Source organism: Rhinopithecus bieti, unplaced genomic scaffold (genome assembly GCF_001698545.2).
Source record: "Rhinopithecus bieti isolate Rb0 unplaced genomic scaffold, ASM169854v2 scaffold_3040, whole genome shotgun sequence".
Taxonomy (NCBI): Eukaryota; Metazoa; Chordata; class Mammalia; order Primates; family Cercopithecidae; genus Rhinopithecus; species Rhinopithecus bieti.
The window spans coordinates 4354024-4369311 of record NW_016804657.1 but is presented as its reverse complement, the minus strand read 5'-3'; the positions used below and the strand labels follow the sequence as shown (position 1 = coordinate 4369311).

Below are 15288 nucleotides of genomic sequence, written 5' to 3'. Positions count from 1 at the left end.
TATATATATATATATATATATATAGCCAGAAACAGCGGTTCACACCTATAATTCCAGCACTTTGGGAAGCCAAGGCAGGAGGAACGCTTGAGCAGGAGTTTGAGACCAGCCTGGGCAACACAGCAAGACCCAATCTCTACCAAAATTTTTTTTTTAATTAGCCAGGTATGGCGGTGCATGCCTATAGTTCTAGCTACTCAGGAAGCTGAGGTGGGAAGATCACTTGAGCCCAGGAGGTCACAGCTGCCGTGAGTCATGATTGCACCACTGCACTACAGCCTGAGACCCTGTCTCAAAAATAAACAAAAAACCAGTAAGGCTGCTTAGTTCATTGAGGGCTTTGTATTATTTGGGCCTATAAATGTTAGACTTACCCAAACTCTACGAAGCAAAAAGACAAGTTATTTTCTACTTTACTGAACAGTAAGGCATCACTCGAGCAGGTTCATCTCTAAGGACTGAATACTTTAAACTGTGAATCCAGATTATAATTATTAGAATTATTTTCATTACATCTTTCCTGTTGGCCTCATTATTTCTTAATCCCTCAATATAAACTCTATAGACAAGTAAAACTCTGGTTCTACCTCATTTGTATAATAAGGAAGCGGAGTTAGATAATTACTCTTCCAGGTCCCTTTCCAGCTTTAACATTCTAACTGGGCAGTAAAAAAGGTTAACTACAGAAGCACAGGAAAGTGAAAGAAACTGTTTAAAACTGGCCGTGTTCACTTCAGTAGGAAAATGGCATTGATTGTGCTTTGAAGACGGCAAGTCTCCTCTCTGAAGACACATCCCATCCTTAAAAAACAAATACTAAACAGGCTTTGGTTATTACAGTTAAGTGATAGAAACAACAATCCCTGCCTTTTGGTTCCCCAGCTTCAAACTTCTTTAAGTTGAAAAATTCTTCCAACCAACATTGTTGAGGTTAATTTCACTGGCACCCAGAGCAAGCTAAGGTTAGAATCACTTAACACAAATCACTGATTATTTCCATGAACATTCTCGTTTCTTTCTTCCTATCTCAGATACATCAAACCTACTTACTTACCAGATTAGAGAGGTTACTTAAAACCTAACTTCCTGCATCAGTGGCTTAGGTGAAACTATAGTTTGACTGTCAGAGGAAATTAGATTATTTGTTTGTCTAGGATAAATGGAAGATACATTTTCCTTCTCTAGACCTTTTCCTTCCATAAGTAACAAAGTGATTCAGCTTGAAATAAAGGCTGGCTAGTTCAGTATGGAAAAACGTTCAGCTTGTAAGCATGGCAAACCTTTGTCTCTTAAACTCAAGCCCCAAAGACAGGAGCTTTGCTTGGAGTCTGCACATTTACAGTGAGCCAGAGAATAAAGTATATTATTTCCACTGCCTGAATCATTTAGCCATGCCCAGGACCAATGGACACAGCGAGGTGGCAAATTTATGTGAGCTGATAATACTTTGGCAAGTTATCAGAAAGACAAAGCAATGTAAACTAAAAAACAGGGTAAGAGGAGGACTAGCTTTGGAGTCAGAATGCTTCACCAGCCAAATGGATTTCACAGAGGTTTTTTGAAAGACAGAAGGGTGAGGACTTAATGGTCTCTAATACAGCAACAAAGCAACATGAAAGAAGCTTAAGAGGACCACTGCGGATAAAACTGTGATAAAGAAGGAATGCCTGAGCTGCTATTCCATCTGCCTTAGGCTCATTATCAAGTATTACTGTGACACAACAGAACACTCATGTTAAATCCTAAACATAGTCAAGCCCTGGGTACTGAACTTCAGTATACAGGGTAATTACTCAGTAACACACAGAATGAACTCCTGTTTTTAAGAGGCAAACTTAGCTCCACTTAAAATTACAGTCAACAACTATAATGCAGTGAATTTAAAGAAAGCTCTGTCGAAGGTAACTTTGAAGATTTGAAAATCGTAGTTTCTATAAAAAAGAAAAACCAAAATGAATCAATTGACAGCTTAAATTAAAAGGATAAAAAAATACAAAGATCAGCAACCTAACATTGAAAATTATTCAAAAGAATTACATATTACAGAAAGCTAAGCAGTCAAATAATTCATTTTATTTTGTATTAACATGCCCCAATTATAACAAAGTCAAAAAATTTTATCTCCTATTGCTCTCTCTTTTCAATTTAAAACTACTCTGTTATCACAAGAGAATGCACTTTGTCTTTGACAGGGCAAATACTTAAAGAACACCTGTACGCACAGTCAAGACAGAAAGGAAAAGCTGATCAGCCTTCCTCCTTCAGCTGTGGTCTGCCTAGTCCCTCCTGAGGACTCAAAATGGGATGCTGTGCTGAACTCTTCAGTTCACCAGTAGAGTATGCTATATATATGTATGTGGGTGTGGCTGGTGGTGAGACTGCTCAAAGGAGAGTATTAAAAAGCAAATGTAGTTGGAACTTAAATCTCCCAAGGCATAAATAAATAGAGATGAGATTCTTAAAGTTAGCCAAGGTTGCCTAGGGCAGCATAAAACCAGAAAATGAAGGCTCTAAGAGTTTCTTTACCTCACCTCAAGTAAAAATTACCAGTTTTATAAAACTATAAAAAGATATAAAGAAGTAAGGATGGACTGACTTAATATTAAGCTGTCAACACTACCCAAAGCGATCTATAGATTCAATGCTATCCTTAATAAAAGCAATTATGATTTTGTATAAAACAGAAAACCCATCCTAAAATTTATATGGACTCTCAAAGACCCCAAATAGCCAAAACAATCTTGAAAAAGAACAAAGTTGGAGGTCTCACACTTCCTGATTTCAAACTTACTACTAAGCTACAATAATCAAAACAGTGTGGTACTGGCATAAAGACATACATAGATTAATGGAACAGACAGCCCAAAACTGAAAATGGGAAAGCAATAGAAGATAAGAATTATTTGTATATATGTTCAAATGATTCCAACAAGTGTGCCAAAACCACCCAATGCAGAAAGGATAGTCTTTTCAGCAAATGGTGTTTGAAGAACTGAATAGTCACATGCCAAAGAATTACACTGGATTTGTAACTTGGACCATAGACAAAAATCAACAAAGAATCAAAAACTGAAATATAAGAGCTAAAACTATAAAACTCTTAACAGAAAACAGTGGAAAATCTGTATGACTTTGATTTAACAATCACTTCCTAGGTAAGTCACCAAAAGCACAAGCAACAAAAGAAAAAGTAGACAAACTACACTTCACCAAAGTTAAAAACTTTTCCATGTCAAACACTATCAACAGGTAAAAAGGTAACCCAAGGAATAGATGAAAATTTAGTATATAGACTATACAACTCAACAACAAAAAGCCCAATTCAATAAACGAGGAAAGGACTTAAACAGACATTTCTCCAAAGAAGATATACAAATGTCGGGCACATAAAAAAATGCCGGGCTGGGCATGGTGGCTCATGTCTGTAATCCCAGCACTTTGGGTTGCTGAGGTGGGCATATCACTTGAGCCTATGAGTTTGAGACCAGCCTGGGCAACACGGTGAAACCTCGTCTCTACTAAAACTACAAAAAACTAGTCAGGTGTGGGGGTGCATGCCCATAGTCCCAGCTACGGAAAGGCTAAGGTGGGAAGACTGCTTGAGCCTGAGAGGTCAAGGCTGCAGTAAGCCGTGATCATACCACTGCACCCCAGCCTGGATGACAAAGTGGGACTCTGTCTCAAAACAAAACAAAATAAAACAAATGCTCAACATCATTAATCATTAGGGAAATACAAATCGAAACCACAATGAGATACCACTTCACACCCATAAGGATGGCTATTATTGGTTGGGCCCAGTGGCTCATGCCTGTAATCCCAGCACTTCCGGAGGCTGAGGCCAGTGCATCACAAGGGCAAGAGATCAAGACCATCCTGGCCAACATGGTGAAATCCTGTCTCTACTAAAAATACAAAAATTAGCTGGGCATGGTGGCACCTGTAGTCCCAGCTACTCGGGAGGCCGAGGCAGGACTGCTTGAACCTGGGAGGTGGAGGCTGCAGTGAGCCCAGATTGTGCCATTGCACTCCAGCCTGGCAACAGAGCAAGACTCCGTCTCAAAAAAAAAAAAAAAAAAAAGGCTATTATTGGCCAGGCACAGTGGCTCACGCCTATAATCCCAGCACTTTGGGAGGCCAAGGGCAGATCACCTGAGGTCAGGAGTTCAAGACCAGCCTGGCCAACATGGTAAAACCCCGTCTCTACTAAAAATACAAAAATTAGCTGGGTGTGGTGGCAGGTGCCCGCGTGGTCCCAGCTACTCGGAAGGCTAAGGCAGGAGAATCTCGGGAGGCAGAGGCTGCAGTGAGCCGCGATCACACTACTGCATTCCAGCCTAGGTAACAAGAGTGAAACTCTATCTCAAAAAAAAAAAAAAAAAAAAAGCATGGCTATTATTTAAAAACCAAAACAAGGCCAGGAGTGGTAGTTCATGCCTGTAATCCCAGAACTTTGGGAGACTGAGGCAGGAGGATGGCTTGAGGCCAGTAGTTTGAGACTAGGTTGGGCAACAAAATGAGACCCTCAAAACCCCATCTCCACAAAAAGTAAAATAATAGTAATTAGCCAGGTATGGTGGAGTGTGACTGTAGTCCTACCTACTTGGGAGGCTGAGGGGGGAGGATTGCTCAAGCCCAAGAGTTGGAGGCTACAATGAACTATGATCGCGCCACTGCACTCCAGCATGAGCAATAGAGGGAGCCCCTGTCTCTGTAAAAATAAACAAACAATTTTTTTTAAATAAAAAAAAATAACAAATGTTAGAGAAAATGTGGAGAAATCTGGAATGTTCATCCACTGCTGGTGGGAATGTAAAACGATGCAGCCTCTGTGGAAAATAGTTTGGTAATTCTGCAAAAAGTTAAACATAGAATTATCATGTGACCTAGCAATTCCACTCCTAGTTATATACCCAAAAGAACTGAAAATGGGGACTAGGATACTTGTACACCAATGTCCATAGTGGCATTATTCACAACAGCCTAAAGGTAGCAACAACCCAAATATCTACCAACAGATGAATGGATAAACAAAACGTGGTATATACAAACAATGGAATATTATACAGCCATAAAAGGAATGAAGTTCTGAAACATGTTACAGCATGGATCAGCCTCAAAAACATTATGCTAAGTGAAATAAACTAGACACAAAAAGACATATATTGTATGATTCCACTTACAAGGAGTATCTAGAATATGCAAATTCATAGAGACAGAAAGTCAAATCAAGATTACCATGGTAGGAAGAAGGGAGAATAGGGAGTTATTGCTTAATGGTTACAATTTCTGTTTTGGGTGGTAAAAACATTTGGAAATAGTGGTGATGGTTACACAACACTGTGAATATACTGAACAGACAGCGGTGATGGTTACACAACACTGTGAATATCCTTAGCACACTGAGTGGTACCAAATGGTCAAAACTGTAAACTTCCTATTACAAAGATCTTAGCACAACGTTTTTAAAAAAGTAAACATGCAGATGACATTTTTTCTGAGTCCTTGCATGGGTTAAAATATCTTCACATTATTTTCACACATAATATAAAATTATTAATTCAGAATTTCTATTTCCTCAAATTTTATTACAGGTATCTGGCATGCATAGCTCCTTATAAACATATTTTATAGGTTATCTATGTTTTTGTTTATTATTTCACTTCTTGATTGGATGCTTACATGATTTGTATTTAATGTATGGCCATTAAAACTAAATATTAGATTCCTTAAAATTAATAACTAGGCAAGTAAGTAAATGGGCGCTGACAAAAAGCACATTTTAAAAGCCTTGGTTATGATATAGACAAAAGCATATATATCAGCATTTACATACTGCCCCAATAATTATTATATGTTAAAATGGTAACTACATTAAAAGTATCAATCTAGAAATATATATCATTAAAGTATAAGGTACTTGGGTCAAGGCCATTCTAGGATAACCCAATAAGTTCAAAGTATTTAGAGAACGTTAAGACAGGAAGAGACTGTAGCAATCATCTGATCCAATTCATGCTACTACAGAAGAAAATGTAAAAGAATAAAATGTTACTAGAGTTAAACCTGGAGTTAGTCCCAAGTTATTTTACCTGCCAAGAGAAGAGCTTCGAAAAAACAGCAGCATATGCTCAGATTCATTACAAATAAATAAATATCTTTGTATATTTCAAGACTCTTTAAAATGGGAAAATGGCTGGGCATGGTAGCTCACGCCTGTAATCACTGGGAGGCCAAGGCAGGCAGATCACCCGAGGTCAGGAGTTCGAAACCAGCCTGGTCAACATGGTGAAACCCCATCTCTATTAAAAACAAAAAAATTAGCCAGGCGTGGTAGCAGGCACCTGTAGTCCCAGCTACTCGGGACAGGAGTAGCAGGAGAAATCACTTGAACCCAGGAGGCAGAGGCTGAGTGAGCCGTTATCACACCACTGCACTCCAGCCTGGGTGGCGAGTAAAACTCCATCTCAAAAAAATAAATAAATAGGCCGGGTGCAGTGGTTCACGCCTGTAATCCCAGATCTTTGGGAGGCGGAAGGAGGTAGATCACAAGGTCAGGAGATAGAGACCATCCTGGCTAACATGGTGAAACCCCGTCTCTACTAAAAATACAAAAAAATTAGCCGGGCATGGTGGTGGGTGCCTGTGGTCCCAGCTACTCAAGGAGGCTGAGGCAGGAGAATGGCGTGAACCCGGGAGGCGGAGCTTGCAGTGAGCTGAGCTCGTGCCACTGCACTCCAGCCTGGGCAACAGAGCGCGACTCCGTCTCAAAATAAATTAATTAAATAAATAAAATGGGAAAATGAGGTATAATGATACTAAAGAAAAGAACCAGGTGCTAGTATAATTCAACTAGTAACAACTTTCAGAATCAGACTGAGTTAATTTTTCCAGTGCTAGATAAAATTTCAGAAATAAGAAAATGTCATATATAGGAATGTCACACACATAGAATGAGCTAAAACATATCCTATTTCTATCTCAGAATCTATAAACCAATTCACTGCTATATGTAGCCTATGGGGTATATGCTAAATATAAGGACAGAACTCTTTCAGCATTTGCCACTTGCCTGTAGTAACGTGACTGTAAGTAGGTTGAGCACACAGCTTTGGAAACATGACTAGCAGAACCAAAGTCAATGACCTTCACTCGGTAGGGCTGGCGAACTGGATCAACCAGCATGATGTTTTCAGGCTTAAGGTCGGCGTGGATCAGACCAAGACTCTTGAGCTTCATCAAGGCTGTGGCCACCTGTTGCAAGATTGGTCTGATGTACTTGAGTGGCAGTGGGCTAAATTTGTTTTGCTTTAGAAAATCATATAAGTTCTGCTCCAACATCTCAAAAACAAGGCAGGTGTGATTCTTATGCTGAAAGCACTCATATGAACGGACAAAATTATATTCATCAGCATTTTCACTGCTTAGGCGGGAAAGGATGCTCACTTCAATCTGCCCCTGTCTGGCATAGGAGGGGTGGTTCTTCAAGATTTTAATAGCCACAATTTCCTTGGTGCTCCTCTTCCAGCACTTAGCCACCTGTCCAAATGTCCCCCGGCCTAGGAACTCCAAGACTTCATAGCTATTGGTCATAGAGCAAAGGATCTCATGCTGGACCAGCTGGTAATCCCCTTCTCCACTGGAACTGCTACTCTTTGTGGTCACAGTGGTGGTTGTGGCAGCAGCACCCACCACAGTCCTGTTTTGCAGCATGAGAGGGGGATGTTCTTCTATGATCTGCACACTACCGTTGCTGTCAACTTCCTCACTTTTTCGTTTCAATCCACATTTTTGATAGGGCTCAAGCAAAGAAACGTTGCTTCTGTGAGTCAGGGACTGGCTGCTTTGGAAGGTTGATGTAGCAGCACTGCCCGAGCTATCAGCGGCTGTTACAACAATATGCTCCACTGCAGGAGCTGGGAGGAGGAGGCCCTGGTCGTAAGCAGGGATGCTGAAATTGGCTACCTGGTGAGAGGAGTTGGCTTGCCCTTGTGTGGCTGGGAGGGTTTTGCTGTGGGTATAATATTTGTCGTTGCTACTCTGTCCTGAAACATCCCAGCCAGAGGGCTCTATTTTCAGTTTCTTCGCACTGCAGAAGGCACTCGACGACACTGATGGGGGCGAAAACACTTGCAGCTGTGATGCCATACCTACATTGAGAGAAAGGAGGAATAAGACCACAAGGATAAGAGATACAAGGCTTAGGTTTAGAACATATACACACACACTTTTACTTGATAAAAGAAACATGATGTAATAATGTTCTCATCTTGACCTATATTCATAGAAACAGTATACACAACCTGCTGGACAAAGTGAAGATTATCCACTCCGCTCAAGTCATACATAAAATGCATTCAACTGTCTACCACATTTTAAGAGAAAAAAGTAACCAGTATGGGCCAGGCACAGTGGCTCAAGCCTTTAATTCCAGCACTTTGGGAGGCCAAGGCAGGAGGATCTCCTGAGCTGAGGAGTTCAAGACCAGCCTAGGCAACATAGTGAGACCCTGTCTCTAGTATAAAAATACTAAAATGAAAAGAAAAAAAAAAGTAACCAAGATGATGAGAAAGCTAGGGAGTATATTCTGAAGAACCAAGGAAAGTTGGCAGAAAAATATGAGGAAAGGATAAAGAACAGTCCAGCTTTCTGTCCCTGAATATCCCACAGACACTTCCAGCTCAATAAGCCCAAAGATTAAACTGAAAGTTATCTTTTCAGAATAAAGTCCAAACACCTGACATAGCATACAAGCCATTTCATATTTATCTTCTCCATTTTCAACCATCCAATCTCATATGCCTTGGGGCTCTATAGTAATCCCTCTTTCCTTGCTCTACACTTTCCCCCTTTTTAATAATTACGCCTCAAAATTAGTCATCTGCAAAAGACTAAAATCTCTATCTCTAACCCAGAATTCTCTCGCTTTGAACTCCAAACCCGATATCCAAATGACTACTTAACACTGCAACTTGGATATTTTATAAACACCTCATATTCAATACATTCAGAATTAAACTTATGAGCCTCCACTCCACCTTCAGTTTTCTATCTTAATTATGAGATGCCATCACACATCCAGTGCCTCAAGCCAGAAATGAGGGAGCTCCAGCCTGGGCAGCATGGTGAAACCGTCTCTAAAACAAACACACACACAACAACAACAAAAAACAAACAAAAAAAATTAGCCAGGCATGGTGGCACACGCCTGTAGTCCTAGCTACTCAGAAGGCAGAAGTGAGAGGATCACCTGAGCCCAGAGGTAGAGGCTGCAGTGAGCTGTGATCGTGCCACTGCACTCCAGCCAGGGTGAAAGAGTGACACTCTTTCTCAAAAAAAAAAGAAAAAAATCAGGGATGTCTGTTTCCTCAGCTACACAATGGTGATAGCAATACCTACCTCATGGGGTTGTTCTGAGAATTAAATGATTTAATACCTGTAAAGTGATAGTGTCTGACACATATTTAATACTATTATTCCGACTCATTCTTCTCCCTTATTCCTCCATATCTAATCTCTATCTTATCCATTCCATCTCCCAAGTACATTTCTTTTATTTCTTTTTTTTATTTTTATTTTTTTTGAGACAGAGTCTCACTCTGTAGCCCAGGCTGGAGTGCAGTGGCACAATCTCGGCTCGCTGTAACCTTCGCCTCTGGAGCTCAAGCGATTCTCCTGCCTCAGCCTCCCAAGTAGCTGGGACTAGAGGCGTGCGCCACCATACCCGGTTAATTTTTTTGTATTTTTAGTAGAGATGGGTTTTCACCATGTTGCCTGGGTGGTCTCAAACTCCTGAGCTCAGGTGATCCACCCCACTCAGCCTCCCAAAGTGCTGGGATTACAGGCATGAGCCACTGCCCCCCACCTCCTATTTCAAATCAGCCCTTTTCCCCTAACCTTATTGGCACCATTCTAGTTCAAACTGCCGGTAGCTTCCAAACTAATCTCCTTTAATCCACTTAATAGATCTTTGCTTTTAAACAATGCAAATCGGATAACTGCTCTCTCTTTTTAACCACCTTGCATCCCCTTCTCCCATGGTTTCTCATTGCTTTGGAGATAAAGTCCAAGATACTCAACTTGGCTGGCCATAGTCGCTCGTGCCTGTAATTCCCGCACTTTGGAAGGCCCAAGCAGGAGGATCACTCGAGCTCATAAGTTCAAGATCAGCCTGGGAAGCATTAGCATAAAAAAAAAAAAAGAAAGAAAGAAAGAAAAGAAAAGAAAAATTAGGCCAGGCGCAGTGGCTCATGCGTGTAATCCTGGCACTTTAGAAGCCCAAGGTGGAAGGATCACTTGAGCCCCAGGAATTCAAGACCAGCCAGGGCAGCATGGGGAAACTCCATCTCTACCGGAAAAAAAAAAAAAAAAAAAAAAGCCAAGTATAAGTGGCACATGCCTGTGGTCCCAGCTACTCAGGAGGCTGAAGCAGGAAAATCTTCTGAGTCTGGGACATTGAGGCTACAGTGAGTTGTGATCACTCCATTGCACTCTAGCCTGGGCAACAGAGCTAGATTCTGTCTCAAAAAAAAAAAAAAAAAAAAAAAAAACTGTCTCAACCTGCCTTAAAATGCACTCCAAAATCTGCTTGCTGCCTTCCAACATCTCCCCACTTTGATTCCCTCCCCTCAACCCTCATTCTAGCCACACTGCCCTTCTTTCTTTAGTTCTTGGAAGGCCACTCACCTCCAGGCCCTCTAAATATGTTTAAGACTTTCTGCTGCGAAAACTGCCCTCTGTCACCTCTGCCACATATAGAAATGCTCCCTACAATCATCCCCTGCCCCTACCATGCATTCCCACAGCACCCTGTTAACTTGAAAGCATTTCTTTAATGCTACATTCCTAACTACAGTATAAGCTCTAGGACATCTACAATCTCTGTCTTGCTCTTCTCTTATACCACCAAAGCCTACTACAGACTGACAATATATACATACTCAATATCTGTTGGATGAATTACTTGACCCCTGCCTACCAATCTCCTATCTATTAAATACAACTCCCTACCACTCATATTCAAATGCAGTATTTTCAAATGCTCAGTCCTTGCTTTTTTTTTTTTTTTTTTTAATGTCTTCCCTCCCTTTTATCTGTGTGGTCCTTGAGTCATGGGGGAAGTCTCTACTCCAATCCATATAGTATAACGTTACTAATCACAAGAGAATAAACACAAACAACAAGAAAGGAAGGAAACATGACAAAGGATGTTACAGAAATCAAAAGGCAGTATGTGCATTTCTTTGTGCCTGAATACAACTAGAAACTACCTGCACTGGACTAGTCAGCTGGAAAGAACAAATCCTCTGCCTTCAATTTCTAAAACCCAGTTGAGATTTACTTTAAGAGTTTCCATAATTTATATAAACTTTGAAGAGGAAAAAAAGTACAAATTAAAAGCTAAAGTCAGTACAATTTAACTGTGAGACTGAATTTACAAATCATCTTGTTCTATCTACTTCACTGAAATACCAAACATAATAAAAGAAAAATCTGAAACCAAGTAGCTCCTTTACAAAATGCACCTATTAAAATATAAGTATTTCTTATCATAAAATTAAGCCAACCTGTTGAACAACAAAAGAAAGCAAATTTTCTAAATTTGTTTTCCATTAACAATGTTAATATTGTTCACCTGCTAATTTTAACAATCTATCAAAAAACATAAACATGACTTCTATGTAACTGAAAGTAGTGAAAGAATCTAAATAGAAAATTTGCAGTTTGCAGCAACTGTCTAGGAATAGGGGGGTCATAAAAGTAATAATACTGAAAAGAATTCATGAAATACCAAATTTTTAAAAAGGTATTCATTTTGGGAGGCTAAGGCAGGCAGATCATGAGGTCAGGAGTTTGAGACCAACCTGACCAACATGGTGAAATGCCATCTCTACTAAAAATACAAAAATGAGCTGGGCATGGTGGCGTGCACTTGTAATCCCAGCTACTCAGGAGGCTGAGGCAGGAGAATCACTTGAACCCGGGAGGCGGAGGTTGTAGTGAGCCGAGATCACGCCATTGCATTCCAGCCTGGGTGACAGAGCGAGACCAGTCTCAAACAAAAAAAAAAAAAAAAAAAAAAAACAAGTATTCGTAACTAGATACTCTATAAAATTTTGCATTTAGCAGAGTTGACATTATTGCCAACTTTTTACCCAAAAAACATAATAAAAGATTACTTATGATTTCAGATCTTCACACTGCACACTGAAAAAAGCACAAGTTCTAGGACATTTTTCAGAATGTTTTAATATTAAATGATTATAATCTTTATCCATAAGGACAAATTTAGTTCACCCAAAGGGAAAGGACAACTCAGAATTCTTTTACTGGTCTTCCCCACAGCAAGGGTGTGACGTACAAAAAGTCAGTATCAGACCACCAGGGCTCTTACAATGTGGCTGAGACTCATTCTGACCTCAACTAACACAAGGTGAGAAGAAAATACAGAATCACAGAATCTTGGCCTAGAAAAACCAACAGACTCATTTATATTCTACTCTGAAATTCAGCTAAAATAGCAATTTCTAGACAGAGGATAAAGATACTATGTTCCATTAAACCTGCCTTTGCAAGTGGGGGGGCAAGTCTCTTCCTAGGTGGAGAGCTTTCAAACAACAACAAAAACAGAATTAACACCTGTGGAAAACTTACTGTATATCAGAATTTATGAGGCAAATTACAGATATTTTTAATTCAATGTGAATAGCAACCCAATAAATTAAAACGCTATTTTTGACACATTTGCAGTCCACAAGCATATGAAAAATTGTTCAACATCACTAATCATTAGAGAAATGCAAATCAAAACTAAAATGAGATACCATCTCACACCAGTCAGAATGAATATTACTAAGAAGTCAAAAAATAACAGATGCTGGCAAGATTGTGAAGAAAAGGGAACAATTGTACTGCTGGTGGGAGTATAAATTAGTTCACCCATTGTGAAAAGCAGTGTGGCAATTCCTCAAATATTTTAAAACAGAATTACCATTAGATCCAGCAATCCCATCACTGGGTATATACCCAAAGGAATATAAATCATTCTACCATAAAGACACAAGCACATGTTCACTGCAGCACTATTCACAATAGCAAAGACATGAAATTCAACCTAAATGCCCATCAATGGTAGACTAAAGAAAATGTGGTACATATACACCATGGAATACTATGCAACCACAAAAAAGAACGAGATCATGTCCTTTGCAGCAACAGGCAACATGGATGAAGCTGGAGGGCCACTATCCTAAACAAACACAGGAACAGAAAACCAAGTACTGCCTGTTCTCACTTATAAGTGGGAGCTAAAGAACAAGAACACATGGACACAAAGAGGTCAACCACAGACACTGGGGCCTACTTCAGGGTGGAGGGTGGGAGAAGGGAGAGGATCAGAAAAAATACCTGTCAGGCACTATGCTTATTACCTGAATGACAAAATAATCTGTACACCAAACCCCTGTGACATATAGTTTACCTATGTAACAAACATGCACATGTACCCCTGAACCTAAAAGTTTTGTTTTTTTTAAAAAAAAGCTATTTATTCATTGTTTGTTTGTTTTTTGTTTTTTGTTTTTTTTTTTTTGAGACAGGTTCTCGCCACTGTCATTGAGGCTGAAATGCAGTGGTGTGATCACAGCTCACTGTAACCTCGAACTCCTGGGCTCAAGCAATCCTCTGCTTCAGCCATCCAAGTAGCTAGGACCACAGGCACACAACCAGGACGCTTAGCTAATTTCTACAGGCACATGCCGCATTTGGCTAATTTTTTTTTTTTTTTTTCCAGAGATGAGGTCTTACTATGTTACCCAGGCTGGTGTCAAACTCCTGCTCTAAAGTAATCCTCCTGCCTTGGCCTCCCGCAATACTGAGATTACAGGCGTGAGCCACTGTACCTGGCATAAAAGCTATTTTGACTTCCTGCAAATGCTGCACCTCTTGACTCCAGCAATGAATGAAGTCTTTACATTTCAAACCTAACTTTCCAAGGACTTAGTCATCTCAATATAATGACAAAATTTGCCCAGTACATTAATACCAAATTAGCAATGACGGGCAAAAGGCCATTGGTACTTGTACTTATTGCTAAAAGATAATTGCTAGAATCCAAGGCTTTCAAAAACAGATTAACAACTTTCCCACTCCCTGGATGAAGCTGGAGGGCCACTATCCTAAACAAACACAGGAACAGAAAACCAAGTACTGCCTGTTCTCACTTATAAGTGGGAGCTAAAGAACAAGAACACATGGACACAAAGAGGTCAACCACAGACACTGGGGCCTACTTCAGGGTGGAGGGTGGGAGAAGGGAGAGGATCAGAAAAAATACCTGTCAGGCACTATGCTTTTAACATCCATTTAACATCGTTTGCTGGGTGCTCCACACTATAAGCACTATAGGTAGATAATCTTATTAAAAGCATCCAAATATTATAACCCTGAATGGAACAGTTGGATATGACAACCAAGGTAATCATCTTCCATTGATTTGTCCTTATCCCTCAGTAACTTTTTTCCTGACACACCAGTAATAAATTCCTGTTGCTTTTGCTCAATGTCATCTTTGCCTCCTTCATACAATTTAACAGTTGGTTAGCCAAATGACCTAAAAACTATACTATATATTGATTTCTTGTTCTAGCACTTATCCTCAGATGACATGAACACAGGGGTACATATTGTCGATCACATACTCTGATACATATTTTTACAGACGATAAGAGTACATCTTCTGTAAAACCAAAGTGAGACAAGTTTGGGAAGAAAATTCTTTCCAACAAACACCTAACTCACTCTCTACTCTCCTAAGTTTTCTCCACCCCTACTGCACAATTCCATACTTGAACAGCTTAACTGGTTTCCTCCAAACTGTACTTTCAACTTCCCCCCTTTATTTGAGATTCTGTCACCCAGACTGGAGTGCAGTACATGATCATGGTTCGTTCACTGCAGCCTTGACCTCCAGGGCTCAATCCACTCTCCTACCTCAGCCTCCAGAGTAACTGGGACTACCAGCACATGCCACCACGTCCCGCTAATTTTTTTTGTATTTTTTGTAGAGATGGGGTTTCACCATGTTGCTCAGGCTGGTCTCAAACTCCTAGGCTCAAGTGGTCCACCTACCCCAGCATCCAAAAGTGCTGGGATTACAGGTGTGAGCCACGATGCTATCCTCAAGCCCCTTTTCTAAGCTCCCCTCTCCCAATTCATTATTCACCTTTCAAGTGAAGCTTTAAAAACGCACATCTAAAAAAAAAAAAAAAAAAAAAAAAAAAAAAAAAA

At 40.1% G+C, this 15288-nt stretch overlaps 1 protein-coding gene across 6 annotated transcripts in view; it reads right to left on the bottom strand.

Moving 5' to 3' along the window:
- Positions 1-15288, bottom strand: part of HIPK1 (homeodomain interacting protein kinase 1) — a 50142-nt gene that overhangs the window by 30025 nt on the left and 4829 nt on the right. For 5 of the 6 annotated variants that reach the window (XM_017869759.1, XM_017869760.1, XM_017869764.1 and 2 more), the window contains exon 2: positions 7073-8150. In XM_017869759.1, the coding sequence (XP_017725248.1) occupies positions 7073-8150 (1078 nt within the window). Of the gene's footprint in view, positions 1-7072; positions 8151-10079; positions 10158-15288 lie in introns of those variants that run through there. The other variant, XM_017869762.1, reaches the window with a different exon arrangement.